The 13,051-nt window shown below is 38.6% G+C and overlaps 2 protein-coding genes across 6 annotated transcripts in view; one reads left to right on the top strand and one right to left on the bottom strand.

The window, feature by feature from the left end:
- Positions 1–1,349: 1,349 nt before the first annotated feature.
- On the top strand, positions 1,350–9,926 carry grsf1 (G-rich RNA sequence binding factor 1). Of its 2 annotated transcripts, XM_085788096.1 has the most exons (10): positions 1,350–1,646; positions 2,892–3,036; positions 4,097–4,252; positions 5,395–5,529; positions 6,315–6,453; positions 7,596–7,747; positions 8,365–8,450; positions 8,546–8,681; positions 9,650–9,701; positions 9,823–9,926. In XM_085788096.1, the coding sequence occupies exons 1-10, from the start codon at positions 1,365–1,367 to the stop codon at positions 9,824–9,826; spliced, it is 1,287 nt and encodes a 428-aa protein (XP_085644222.1). In that variant the 5' UTR covers positions 1,350–1,364; the 3' UTR covers positions 9,827–9,926. The 2 variants fall into 2 exon arrangements, with proteins under 2 accessions (XP_085644222.1, XP_085644223.1); XM_085788097.1 differs by lacking the exon at positions 9,823–9,926 and having other exon boundaries at positions 9,650–9,705.
- Positions 9,927–11,785: 1,859 nt separating this feature from the next.
- Positions 11,786–13,051, bottom strand: part of rufy3 (RUN and FYVE domain containing 3) — a 21,013-nt gene continuing 19,747 nt past the window's right edge. For 2 of the 4 annotated variants that reach the window (XM_085785913.1, XM_085785914.1), the window contains exon 18: positions 11,976–12,282. In XM_085785913.1, the coding sequence (XP_085642039.1) occupies positions 12,139–12,282 (144 nt within the window). In that variant the 3' untranslated portion in view covers positions 11,976–12,138. Of the gene's footprint in view, positions 12,283–13,051 lie in introns of all 4 variants that reach the window. The other 2 variants (XM_085785912.1, XM_085785915.1) reach the window with 2 other exon arrangements.

Genomic DNA, 13,051 nt, shown 5'->3' with positions numbered 1-13,051 from the left:
TTAGTTTTTTCCCACATATCATTTGTTTTTAAATTTCACATCTTTTATTGATCATTATGGGCTGATGAAAATGTCAAGAATTTAAATGGCAGTTAAAACACATGTTAATAACCATATCAGACTGTGTCATAGCCTACATATGTTGCCTTCATATTTCATTATTTCCTTCCTTTCTTTTTTATTTGTTCTATTATTTTGTAAACAATTGGAACTGTACTGTTTTTGCCATAATGAAAATCTATAGATGTTACTTAATAATAATAATAATAATAATCTTAAAATGTAGTTGTGGATTATATGTTATTTTATATTAAAAGAATACAGTATTAAAAATGTTTTATAGTAGGCTGATCTGACCCATATGTTTTGGTCCTGTAATAAGTTGTATAATTTTTGGACTACGATATTTCAAACTCTGTCTGAAGCTTTTAGCAAAGATATCCAACCTAATGCTGAAATGGCTATATTTGGAGTTCCGGGGGAGGGTTCATTAATGACAAATAAAATTAAAAATGTGATTGCTTTTTCAACTCTCCTTGCCCGGAGAAAAATCCTGTTAGAGTGGAAATCAGCACATCCACCCAAAGCCTCCTCCTGGATGAAAGACCTGATTCTATTCCTTAAGTTGGAAAAGATAAAGTATTGCGTTAGAGGGTCAACCCAAAAATTCTATGAAGCGTGGGCCCCTCTATTATCTTATTTTGAGAAACTTGCAGTTCTCCCACAAGATTAAAAAAAAAAAAAAAAAAAAAAAAGGGCAAATAGCCTATTTGTACTGTCTTGATGTCCACCTTTTCTCTTAGTGATTTGTTTTTATTTGCTTTTTTAATTTTATTTCATCTATTTTTCTTTACCTTTATGTATTTATTTATTTTGTATTACAGTATTATTTTAACCGTGTATATATTTTCATACCTGTAACTCTTTGTATAACATTTGAGGTGTGCTTCTCACTCACCAGTTTATTTTCATTACATATTTAATAAGAAAATAAGAAAAATGTTGTATGTTGAATATCTGATCATTGTTCATTTCTTCAAATAAAAACATGTTTTAAAAAAAAAATGTTTTATAGTATGTATTTGTTTTGTTTGGAGATAAATTAAATTGAACGTGTTGTGTTACTAGTTTGATGTTTGGACTTTTAATTTGAAAAAAGAGTAACCGGATGTGGCGCTAAGTTTACGGAAGTGTCTGAATCCTGCCCTTGACTGACCCACGTGAGTCCCGTCGGCTTCCTGGCCTCACGTTAAAACTTGTCACAGAGGGAAACTAACTGAGGAAAAAGAAAAAAAATAATAATTTAGGCCTATCGCTTGGACATTAACGTATTTCTTTACTCTAAACGCGTCCGTTGAGCCAACATGGCGGCCAGTCACAGCGGCCGGTCCGTGTTGACTCTGCTGCTGCGGCGCTGCTGTGTCTCCGCAGTCAGGCAGGTAACCACGGCACCGGGAGGCGTCACAGCAACAAGAAGAGCCGCCGGCGGCGCGTTGTCATCATCATCATCATCCCGGTCCCGCTTCATCCAGCAGCCGCACCGGACCTGGAGCTGGAGCGGCACCGGCGGCGGCGGCGTGCAGCTGCAGAGACTGAGCCGGCCTCGGTGCGCGGTGACCGGCTGCCAGCTCAGCCTCTGTACGAAGGTGAGTCCCAGACAAACAGACAGACACAGGTGATGAGTCACTCAGGCCTGACAGAGACAGGATGGGATGGGAGCTCAGTGTTGTTGAGATGGATGGATGGATGAAGATAGATAGATAGATAGATAGATAGATAGATAGATAGATAGATAGATAGATAGATAGATAGATAGACTCAGAAAGAAAGAAAGAAAGAGGTAGATAGATTGATGTTTGGATGGATGGATAGATGGATAGATAGATAGATAGATAGATAGATAGATAGATAGATAGATAGATAGATAGATAGATAGATAGATAGATAGACTCAGAAAGAAAGAGGTAGATAGATTGATGGTTGTTTGGATGGATGGATGATAGATAGATATATAGATAGATAGACTCAGAAAGAAAGAAAGAAAGAAAGAAAGAAAGAAAGAGGTAGATGGATGGATGGATGGATGGATAGATGGATAGATAGATAGATAGATAGATAGATAGATAGATAGATAGATAGATAGACTCAGAAAGAAAGAAAGAGGTAGATAGATTGATGTTTGGATGGATGGATAGATAGATAGATAGATAGATAGATAGATAGATAGATAGATAGATAGATTCAAAAAGAAAGAAAGAGGTAGATAGATTGATGTTTGGATGGATAGATAGAGGTAGATAGATTGATGTTTGTTTGGATGGATAGATAGATAGATAGATAGATAGATAGATAGATAGATAGATAGATAGATAGATAGATAGATAGATAGATTCAAAAAGAAAGAAAGAGGTAGATAGATTGATGTTTGTTTGGATAGATAGATAGATAGATAGATAGATAGATAGATAGATAGATAGATAGATAGATAGATAGATAGATAGATAGATAGATAGATAGACTCAGAAGGAAAGAAAGAGGTAGATGGATGATAGATAGATAGATAGATAGATAGATAGATAGATAGATAGATAGATAGATAGATAGGTAGACTCAGAAAGAAAGAAAGAAAGAAAGAAAGACAGAGGTAGATAGATTGATGTTTGGATGGATGGATAGATAGATAGATAGATGGATGGATGGATGGCCATACAGCCATATCATCCCTATGTTTAACATATATGTGTGTGTGTGTGTGTGGGGGGGGGGGGTCGGGTCTTTTAACACTGTAAAGCACTTTGTGTTGCATTTTTATGTATGACAGGTGCTATACAAATAGCCTAAATGAAGTTTGAAGTTTGAAGTTGACATTGTCCTCTCTCTCTCTCCTCCAGGCCGGGGCTCCGTGTGAGGACGAGTACCCGCCTCTGCCGGCCTACCAGGCGGACTCGGAGCCGCGGAAGAAGGAGGTTTACATCGTCCAGGTGAAGGGACTCCCGTGGTCCTGCACGGCCCAGGACCTGCTGCAGTTCTTCTCAGGTCTGAGGCCATCCATCCATCCATCCATCCATCCAAACATCTATCTATCTACCTCTTTCTATCTATCTATCTATCTATCTATCTATCTATCTATCTATCTATCTATCTATCTATCTATCTATCTATCTATCTATCTATCTATCTATCTATCTATCTATCTATCTATCTGTCTGTCTGTCTGTCTGTCTCTTTCTGAGTCTATCTATCCATTTCTCCGACTCTCATATCTATCTATCTATCTATCTATCTATCTATCTATCTATCTATCTATCTATCTATCTATCTATCTATCTATCTATCTAATCATCTCTTTCTTTCTTTCATGATCTATTTGTCCATCTATTCTATACCAAAACTTTATCACTCTACTTGTCTTTCTCTCCAAATATTTCATGCTCTCACTCCATTTCTCCGACTCTCATATCTATCTATCTATCTATCTATCTATCTATCTATCTATCTATCTATCTATCTATCTATCTATCTATCTATCTATCTATCTATCTATCTATCTATCTATCTATCTATCTATCTATCTATCTATCTATCTATCTACTTCTTTCTTTCATGATTTGTCCATCTACCAAAACTTTAACTCTCTATTTCTCTTTCTTTCCATATATTTCATGCTCTCACTCCATTTCTCTGTCACTCTATTTCTTCGACTTTCAAATCTATCTATCTATCTATCTATCTATCTATCTATCTATCTATCTATCTATCTATCTATCTATCTATCTATCTATCTATCTATCTATCTATCTATCTATCTATCTAAGTTGAGTTGTTACTCAAATAATCAACACAAAACAGCACTTCACAATAAACTGACGGGTCATGCAGAGTAATAAATTCATTATAGATTAGAAATTGTCTCCAGATTTATCATTGATCATTTCTAGATCTTCCTCCTTTGTTGTGTGTACAAGACACTGGCTATTAATGACATCCATTCACCAAGTGTTTTTCATCACTATGATTACTACTTTGTGTTGAAAAGAAACTAAAAGAAGAAAGGCTTCACTGACTTCTTGTCCCGGTTGTTGTGGTTGTGTTGCAGAGTGCAGGATTCGTGACGGGGTGAAGGGGATCCACCTGACCGTGGACCGACTGGGCCGGTCGACGGGCCGAGCCTTCATCGAGATGGAGCACGAGGCCGACGTGGGCAAAGCTCTGGAGAAGCACCGACAGTACCTCGGCCCCAGATACGTCGAAGGTTCGTCTCCTTATCAGTCAGTCACAAGTCCATAAACGTCCACCATGATCATTCATTCATTCATTCAGTCAGACGGATGGACACAGAAAACAGATGAATGAAGAATGATATTATCACTTTTTAATATAAATATGTGACTCTACATGTTTGTGGGAAATTTCAAATTCAGTTGCAAAACAAAAATGTTGACTATAAAATAAATGCAAGAGCCGAATCAGAATTGTAATTTGTCAAGGAAGTATTAAAGGACAATTCCAGGCGAATTCAACTCGGGGGTGTATTTTCATATCATTTTAGGTCTAAAAGAATGAATCTGAAGATTTTCAGTTTAATCGCTCCTGTTTTCCGAAGTTGCAGTGCTGGTGTATTCAGGCGCAGTAGGAGCTACCGCTTGTGTCATAAACATAGGAATTTCAATTCAATTCAATTGTACATTTGTACATTTTTTTCCACAGACAGCGTCAGGTGGCTACTCAAAGATGCGCTGAGAATTTTTTTTTACTTGAAGCAGGTAAAGAGTTGATATTCCTGTGTTTATGACACAAACGGTAGCTTTTCCCACTGCACCTGAACACACCGCGCACGGCAACTGGGTCTCGCGCGAGACTCCGGGAGACTTCGAATTAGATCGACTTTTACAAACATGTCGGCTTGCTTGAAGTAAATAAACTTATCGGTGCATGTTTGAGTAGCCATCTGATGCTGTCTGTGGAAAGAAAATGCGGCTTTGAGGGCTGGAAACAGCCTAAGCAGCGGAACTTACATCCACTCCCATTCATTGCTGCCGTGGCGACGCGGGGACAGACGCAACTACCGCAAAACAAGAGCGATTAAACTGAAAATCTTCAGATTCATTCTTTTAGACCTAAAATGATAAGAAAATACACCCCCGAGTTGAATTCGCCTGGAATTGTCCTTTAAGACTCAAAACTACGGTGGCCCTGAGGGTTCAATGCTCTGCAACAGTGTGGTAGTGTGTCTGTGGTTCAGTGTGTTGGCCTCACTAAACCTGTGACCAACTAATTTCTGTGTGTGTGTGTGTGTGTGTGTGTGTGTGTGTGTGTGTGTGTGTGTGTGTGTGTGTGTGTGTGTGTGTGTGTGTGTGTGTGTCTGTGCGTGTGTGTGTGTGTGTGTGTGTGCAGTGTTTGAGGTAACCAACAGCGACGCTGAGTCCATCCTGAAGAAAGCGCTCCAGGCTCCAGCTTACACCGGCGTGGTCCGACTCCGAGGTCTCCCCTTCACCTGCACCGAGGCCGACGTCGCACACTTCTTCTCTGGTAGAGACCTCACACTCCTCCTCCTCTTTCTCCTCCTCCTCTTCATTCTCTCACTCTCCCTCCTCTTTTCTCCTCCTCTTCTTTCTCCCCCTCCTCTTCATTCTCTCACTCTCCCTCCTCTCTCCTCCTCCTCTTCTTTCTCCTCCTCCTCCTCCTCCTCCTCATTCTCTCCCTCCTCTCTCCTCCTCCTCTTCTTTCTCCTCTTCATTCTCCTTCTCCTCCTCTTCATTCTCTCCTCCTCTCTCCTCCTCCCTTCTTCTCTTTTTTCTTTCTCCTCCTCCTCTTCATTCTCTCCTCCTCTTTATTCTCACCTCCTCATTCTCTCTCTTCTTCTCCTCTCTCCTTCTCCTCCTCCTTTCTCTATCCCTCCTCCTCTTCATTCTCTCCCTCTCTCCTCCCCCTCCTTCTCCTCCTCCCCTCTCCTCCTCCTCATTCTCTCCTCCCCCTTCTCTTCATTCTCCTCCTCTCTCTCCTCTCTCCTCCTCCCTTCTTCTCCTTTCTCTTTCTCCATGTCCTCCTTCTCCTCTTCATTCTCTCCTCCTCCTCTCTCCCCCTACTCTTCATTCTCTCCCTTCTTCTCCTCTCTCCTTCTCCTCCCCCTCCTTTCTCTATCCCTCCTCCTCTTCATTCTCTCCCTCTCCCTCCTCTCTCCTCCTCCTCATTCGCCTCTTCCTCCTCCTCTTCCTCCATGTGTGCTGCATGTTATTAAAAAGAGACAGAGCCTTAAAAGAATAGAAGAGTGAATATAAAATCTTTGCCTTGTTTTTTTTTTTTGTTTCTTTCAGGTTTGAGTATCGTAGAGAGCGGGATCACCTTCGTCACCGACCACAGAGGACGGAGGTCTGGTGAGGCCTTCGTGCAGTTTTCCTCCCAGGAATCAGCTGACGAGGCTCTGAAGAGAGACAGAGACGTGATGGGGAACAGGTAGGACTCAAGTCACTGGCTCTTTAAAGGGACAACGAGGAGTTTCTATTTGGTTATAAAAAAGTCTCACGTTAATGTGGATGAATCTACGCTACCCACACTTGTTAATGGGCCATTTTTGATAAATATATCGTTATTTTGTTATTATTAGTGGTGGCGGAGATGCTGGTCGAGCCGACCAGCGTTTCTTTACTTTCGGTTTTGCGGACGCTCATGAGAATAACGCCGCCGAATCGCCGTTTATGGTCGGAACTACGACGGTATCTGATCGTCTTCGAACCTCTGACTTTAATTCTTGATGAATGAAAACATGAGTCTGTCTTGCGCTGGTCGAAGAATTCTACGGTGCACGCGGAGGCTCATAAATGTAGTGTGAAAACGCTTTGCTTTTCCAAAACTCCTCGTTGTCCCTTTAAAGGGATGGTTCAACATTTTGGCAAATTGGCCCATTGCTATTTTTAGAACGGCGGAGCAGAGCCGTTAGCTGCTCAGAGCTACGCTACTCGAGGCTAACGGGTTTTCTTGGTTTCCCTCATCAAACTCATCAAATACACAATCCAACAACTCCAAAACGCTCTGGTGGACAAGTTGTGACCTGCACATTCACCACGCTATGAGATAATAACACAACGTTACCAGACAGAGAGGGAAACCAAGAAATCCCATGAGCCTCTGTAGAGTAGCTCTGAGCAGCTCGCGGCTCTGCTCCGCCGTTCTAAAAATAGCTTGCACCGACAATTAAAGGTAACAAACCTACTGCTATGACGATCACTGCTATGAAAAGAAAAGATTATGATAAAGATTTTTATTCTGTGGGTAATGGGGGCGGGACCAGATAAGCTTTTGCTTCTCCCGCTTTCCCTTTCGGCCATGTGTATTGTATTATTTGAACTAAGATGAAGTGTGATGATGATGATTTAAATTGACATGCCCAAAATAAACAAATTGATTGATTGATTATGGCAATGGGCCAATTTGCCAAAAATGTTGAACTATCCCTTTTTAACTCCTTCTTTTCCTTTTTCTTTCGATTAACTTTGTCATTTATGTTGTTTTCTAAACCAATTTTACAATATTTAATCGTTGAGTTTTAATGGATGAATAGTTTTTCTACAAATTCTTATTGTGTGTGTGACCTGCAGGTACATCGAGGTGTTTCCCAGCAGAAGCAGTGAGATCATCTCCAGCTGGAGGAGGACGCCGAGTTCAGCTCCGCCTCAGACCAACGCTCAGCCGACAAACAGCAGCAGCAGCAGCAGCAGCGTCAAACCTCCGCAGACCAACAGCAGGACGGGTGAGCAGCGTTTCACAGCTCAATGTGAAATAATTAAAGATAAATAAATAAAATGTTTTTACCTTCACCTCGTATCAGTGGGAGATCAGAGTCAGGTTGTGACGGATAATCACCATTTATTGTTGGTTTCAAACTGATGTTTTTGCTTTACTGTAATTTTCAGTGACATTTAGTAAAAAAAAAAAACTGATTTGATGATAAAGATGAATCCAAATAATCATAAATCAGAGAAATTACATCATGTTACAGCTGCTCCAAGAAAACACAAGATGGAGAAGATGCAGACACATACAAAATAAATATATTTACATAAAATGTTCTTATTCTATACAAGAATATAAATGGGAAACATAGAAAATATGTAATAATTAAAGATAAATAAATCAAGTTTTTAACTTCACCTCGTATCAGTGGGAGACCAGAGTCAGTTTGTGACGGATAAAAGCTGGATACAAGAATATAAATGGGGAACATAGAAAATATGTAAATAAAACTATTTTTATGAATTAAAAAAATAAGTTATGAAAATAAAATAAAAAACAAGTTATTGTAAATATAACAGTGGTAAAGTTATGAGATCTTTAAATGTATTTATTTTAATTTAACTTTCATTTCAGGAGCCAGTCCGAGCTCGGCCGCCCTGCACCACTACATCCACATCAGAGGTTTACCGTTCCAGCTGTCGGGAGAAGACATCGTCAAGGTGAAGATGAAGATGATGAAGAAGATGTTTATTTTACTGTTTCATCATGAGATGTGTTTCTATAATATTTGTTGTTTTTTCCTCTTCCTCTGCAGTTCTTCTCTCCTCTGGCCGTGTCCAAGATCCTGATCGAGTGCGGCCCCGACGGGAGGCCGAGCGGAGAGGCCGACGTTTACTTCAGCTGCCACCAGGACGCCGTGGCCGCCATGTCCAAAGACAGAATGTACATAGGTGAGACAGTCGGACATCAAGGTATCCGCGGGGTCTTGAAAAGTATTAAATGGTGATAAATCAATTTTGGGAAAATTAAGACCCTTAAAAAGTATTAAAAAGTCTTTTCACAACATTATAAAGTCTTAAATGTTGAAGGTATTTTTTCTGAATTAGCTGTCCAAGAGTTTGAGTCCTAAAAAACATTGTAAAAGTGTGTGAATTTATTAATTTTATTAAAAAACAAAGATGAGCCGGTACATAAAAAAGAAAAGAAGAGTGTTGTTTTTGTTTTTTGAGAGTGGAGCAATGTTTTTTTTTTTTATAAACTCTGCCTTTGATTTATTATCCTTGAATTATGTTGTATCATAGTGGTCTTTATCACAAACTAAAACTGTTAAGTTGAAAGTGTCACTGATGTAAATGGTTACAGCTTGAAGTGGTGGTGAGGTGTTGAAAAATATTGAGAAGGTCTTGAAAAAGTCTTAAAAAGGTATTAAAATTAACTTCAAGATTCCTGTATATACCCTGGACATTTATATTACAGACAAACATACAGATAGACAGGTGTATTACACATATATTATTCAGTATCAGCTCAGGGATTTGAATATAAAACTGCTCCAAAGTTTTCAGATATTTACATCCTCACACTGAGTCCTTTAATAATCTTTAAATACCAAATTGAAAAGATTGTGCAGTGTTGGTTAAAGCTTTAACTCATTGTTTTATTTAAATTTTTATAGACTTGGGCAATGTCCAGAATGTTATATCTTAGTACAGTTCAACCTAAATATCATGATACACAATAATTTCATTATTATTTGTAGTAATAATAGGAATAGGTTATTGCATTTTATTATTTTTTTTAATAATTCATAGTTCTATAATTGTATGAGCAGAATTGCCCAAAATAAAATGATGGGGAATATTGTAATGTTCACCATCATTAAATATTCTATAATCTAATAATATAATCTGTTTTGCAGGAGAAAGATACGTGGAGCTGTTCCTCAACTCTGAGTCAGACGCCGACAGAAGGTGAGAAACTCAATCACACACACGTCTGAACATTTTAGAAAAATACGCTTCAAGTGTGAAGAAGTTACACATAATCTTACATAATATTTTTTTTATTAACATGTTGTATTTTCCTCTGCAGGTGAACGCTGTCCCTGACACATGCACAGAACTGTTGTATTTATTTTCAAGCCTGTCGTGAACCTCAAACAATAAACAATCCTTATGTCAAAGGAACAACAACAACAGCCTGAGTCGTCTTTATTGAACAGGAGGAAGTCTGAGATTTACTGAAGATTCATAAAAAGATAAAGAGATAACTGCAGGAAAAAAACAGAGCAGAAATATGAAGGATAGTAATAAAAGATAATAAAACAATCTAAGGTGTATAAAAGCTTTTTGCTCTGAGTTGTAACTGAGTGAAACCGAGAGAAGAGAAGTGAAATGTTTCTGCAGAACTGTGGAAACTTTCACTCTGACTGTGAAACCTGATATTGGTTTCACTTTCAGGACTGAAATGTCAAATGAAAACAGTGATTATGTGAGCAAAATGTCAAGTTTTATGCCACTTGGACGGAATACTTTTTGAATTTTAAAAGTTAAAAGTTTGTTTTTGTCTTTTTAAAGTTGGTTGAATCTCAGAGATGATTTAAAGTCAAATTTCTACAATAAAAATGATCATGTGACTCTTACTTTATTCTCTAGAAATAAAATGAACTGTCCACACAAACTCAAAGGAACTGAGAACAACACTAGGTGTAAAATGTTTTTAGTTTCAGGAATTAAAAGATCAACTGAAACCAAACAATCATCAGGAAGGTGTAAAAAAAAAAATAAAAAATCCAGATTCAAACACGTGTTTGTAAAATTGAATAAAAGTTTATTGTTGATCTACAAAGCATTTCATATCACATGTTAATCAGCTTCAACGAGATTCTACTTCTTTATCATGAAAAATCAACAAAAACATAAAAGCAGCTGCTTTAGAGAGACAGAGCCGAGTCGTGTCAAAGTGCTGTAAAATGTTACGATGCCCAGAGAGAAGGTTAGAAGATCCAGACTATAAAACCTAAATGCCGCAACTGCTCATACTAAAGAGAAACCAGAGTTTCTGCAGTGAGTTCTGTGTTAATGCCAGCAACAGAGGAGGAAGGTTTTCACACCCACTGTGTTCAGCTTTGTAAACTGGGGGAGGGAGGGGGGGTCGAGATACTCTGGGAGAAAAAAAAAAAGATTTAACACACACAGATCCAGCTCTGATGTGTGTGTACGGTGAATATAAAGCTGCAGGAAGATGCTGCTTAGCTTAGCATAGCATAAACAATGTAAACAGACTGTAAACACTGCTCACTTGTTTGTTTAATATATGAATTAATTAATGTTATATAATATTATATTAATGAATCCTCACTTTGGTTTTTTAATACAAATTAAACCAGATGTTTAACCAGGTGTTTATTGGTTCTGCTTCAGAACCAGGCTAACAGTTTCCCTTTGTTTCCAGTGTTTATGCTAAGCTAAGCTAAACTAACATCACCTTATCTTTTATTCTCACCGAGAAAAGCAAACGACCTGTTGACCGACCCATCGCCCCGACACTCTGAACACATCCACACTGTGATAAGAGACTATATATATTTACTGTATATATATAATATAATGCTTATATAATGGAGTATTTTCATTATCATAACATTGTGATGTAACCTAAATACTTACAGTCTTAACTTTCTGTGTTACAGCGAAAACTCATTTGACTGAAATAAACATTTGTCCAATAAATGTCTATTGTGTAAAAAAGCTTTAAACCGCGACATCCTCTGTGTTTTCACGTCACTGTATTTGGTCTGAAGTGTTTATAAAGACTGATTTTTGTCAGTTTTCCCCTGAATGTGGTGCCATGTTCGATCATTAACTGGTCACCATGATGATATTTTTGTTTTCTATTTAAATAAAACAAATGTGAAAAATCCAGTTTTTCCTTTTTCTTCCCCCGGTCTTTTAAAACTGAGGTTAAAAATATCAAATATTGTCAGTTTAACTTTAATCCACTCAGTGGACACTGTGGAGAGTTTTTCTTTTTTAAACACAAATGAGATGATTCCTTTTTGTGCCATTTTTAGCTGCGTCAGTGCAGGTTTCTATGTAGAAAAAAAAAAAAGGAACTAGAAATAATACCACGGCAGCTCAACACACACTTTCAAACAGGAGAGAGGGTTTATGACCACGATAGAATTTGGCTAAAATAAAAACCTGCACACGCTCCTTAGCTCTGCACATTTGGACACTGCCGACTTAAAAAAAAGGATTTTAAAAAACATCCCCAGGTCCTTCACCACGTTTGAAGCCGTGAAGTCAAAAAGTGCATTATTAGTTTTTTTGTTGTTGTTGTTTTGTTTTGCCAGTTTTAACAAATCAATGCCTCCGCTTTTCGGTTTCCACGTCGTGCGGTCGTGGCTCATGTGGGCGTGGAGGCGTACTGCTGCAGCAGCAGGGAGTAGCAGGCCGTGCACACGGTCTCGGGGAGGATGGAGGAAGGTAGCGGCAGCTCGTTGGACACGCAGCTCTCACAGAAAACGCCGCTGCAGTTCTTACACTGTTTCTGCAGAGAGACAGGGAGACGCACAGGATTATAAACAGAAACGTGAGACTGGTTTAGTTCAGAACTGCTACATTAGTTGTGCACACAAAGCAAAGAATCATCTATGACACTTATTCATTAACAGAGAAGATGGGTATAACCTGAGAGGAAAATATCATTAAATGCCTGTACAAATGTGTGTGCATCTCATTTTGTGGAACAGGTTGAATGAGGAAATCAACGGAAACAGATCTATTATACAGTTTCAGAAAATGTGTAATATATTTTCAGGAGAAGAGGAAAGGGTTGGTGTTGGTTCAGTAGTGTATAGTTTTAGACCAGATAAGCATGAGCTTCTCCCTTCTCCTTTTTGAACACTTCGTTCTTTCTGTTTATCACATTGCCGTGCCGCGCTAGTGGAAAAGCGCCATCTGACTTCGACTGAGCTGTGTGGACTGTTTCAGTGCTTTCTCGTGGGGAATCAACCGATTAATGTCTTTTTCTTCTTATTATCAAATCTGCCTTTGAAAGGTGCACTGTCTATTAACCTCTATATGAGAGAACCAGCAGGGTCTCTGCAGGTTTCACCAGCTCAAATTTAAGACTTTTTAAGACCTTTTTAAGACCATTATGGATGAAATTTAAGACCTATCATGACAAATAAAAAACGTACAAAAGAAATGCGGAGTCACAAAACTAGAAATTGATTGCAATATATAAGTTGCGTGTTAGGCTTGTTTGTAGTTGAAAATACATTCAATAAAGCACAATGAAGTGTCGCAAGAGCATC

Source organism: Trachurus japonicus, chromosome 9, assembly GCF_045865225.1.
Source record: "Trachurus japonicus isolate A0001 chromosome 9, Traja_1.0".
NCBI classification, from domain to species: Eukaryota; Metazoa; Chordata; class Actinopteri; order Carangiformes; family Carangidae; genus Trachurus; species Trachurus japonicus.
This window is presented reverse-complemented; position numbering and strand designations above follow the sequence as displayed.

Excerpts from the sequence above, each read along its gene's own strand:
- grsf1 (XM_085788096.1), top strand. The coding sequence starts at position 1,365 with ATGGCGGCCAGTCACAGCGGCCGGTCCGTGTTGACTCTGCTGCTGCGG. Across the intron at positions 3,037-4,096 it reads CCTGCTGCAGTTCTTCTCAG|AGTGCAGGATTCGTGACGGG; the intron begins GTCTGAGGCCAT and ends GTTGTGTTGCAG. Across the intron at positions 5,530-6,314 it reads CGTCGCACACTTCTTCTCTG|GTTTGAGTATCGTAGAGAGC; the intron begins GTAGAGACCTCA and ends TGTTTCTTTCAG.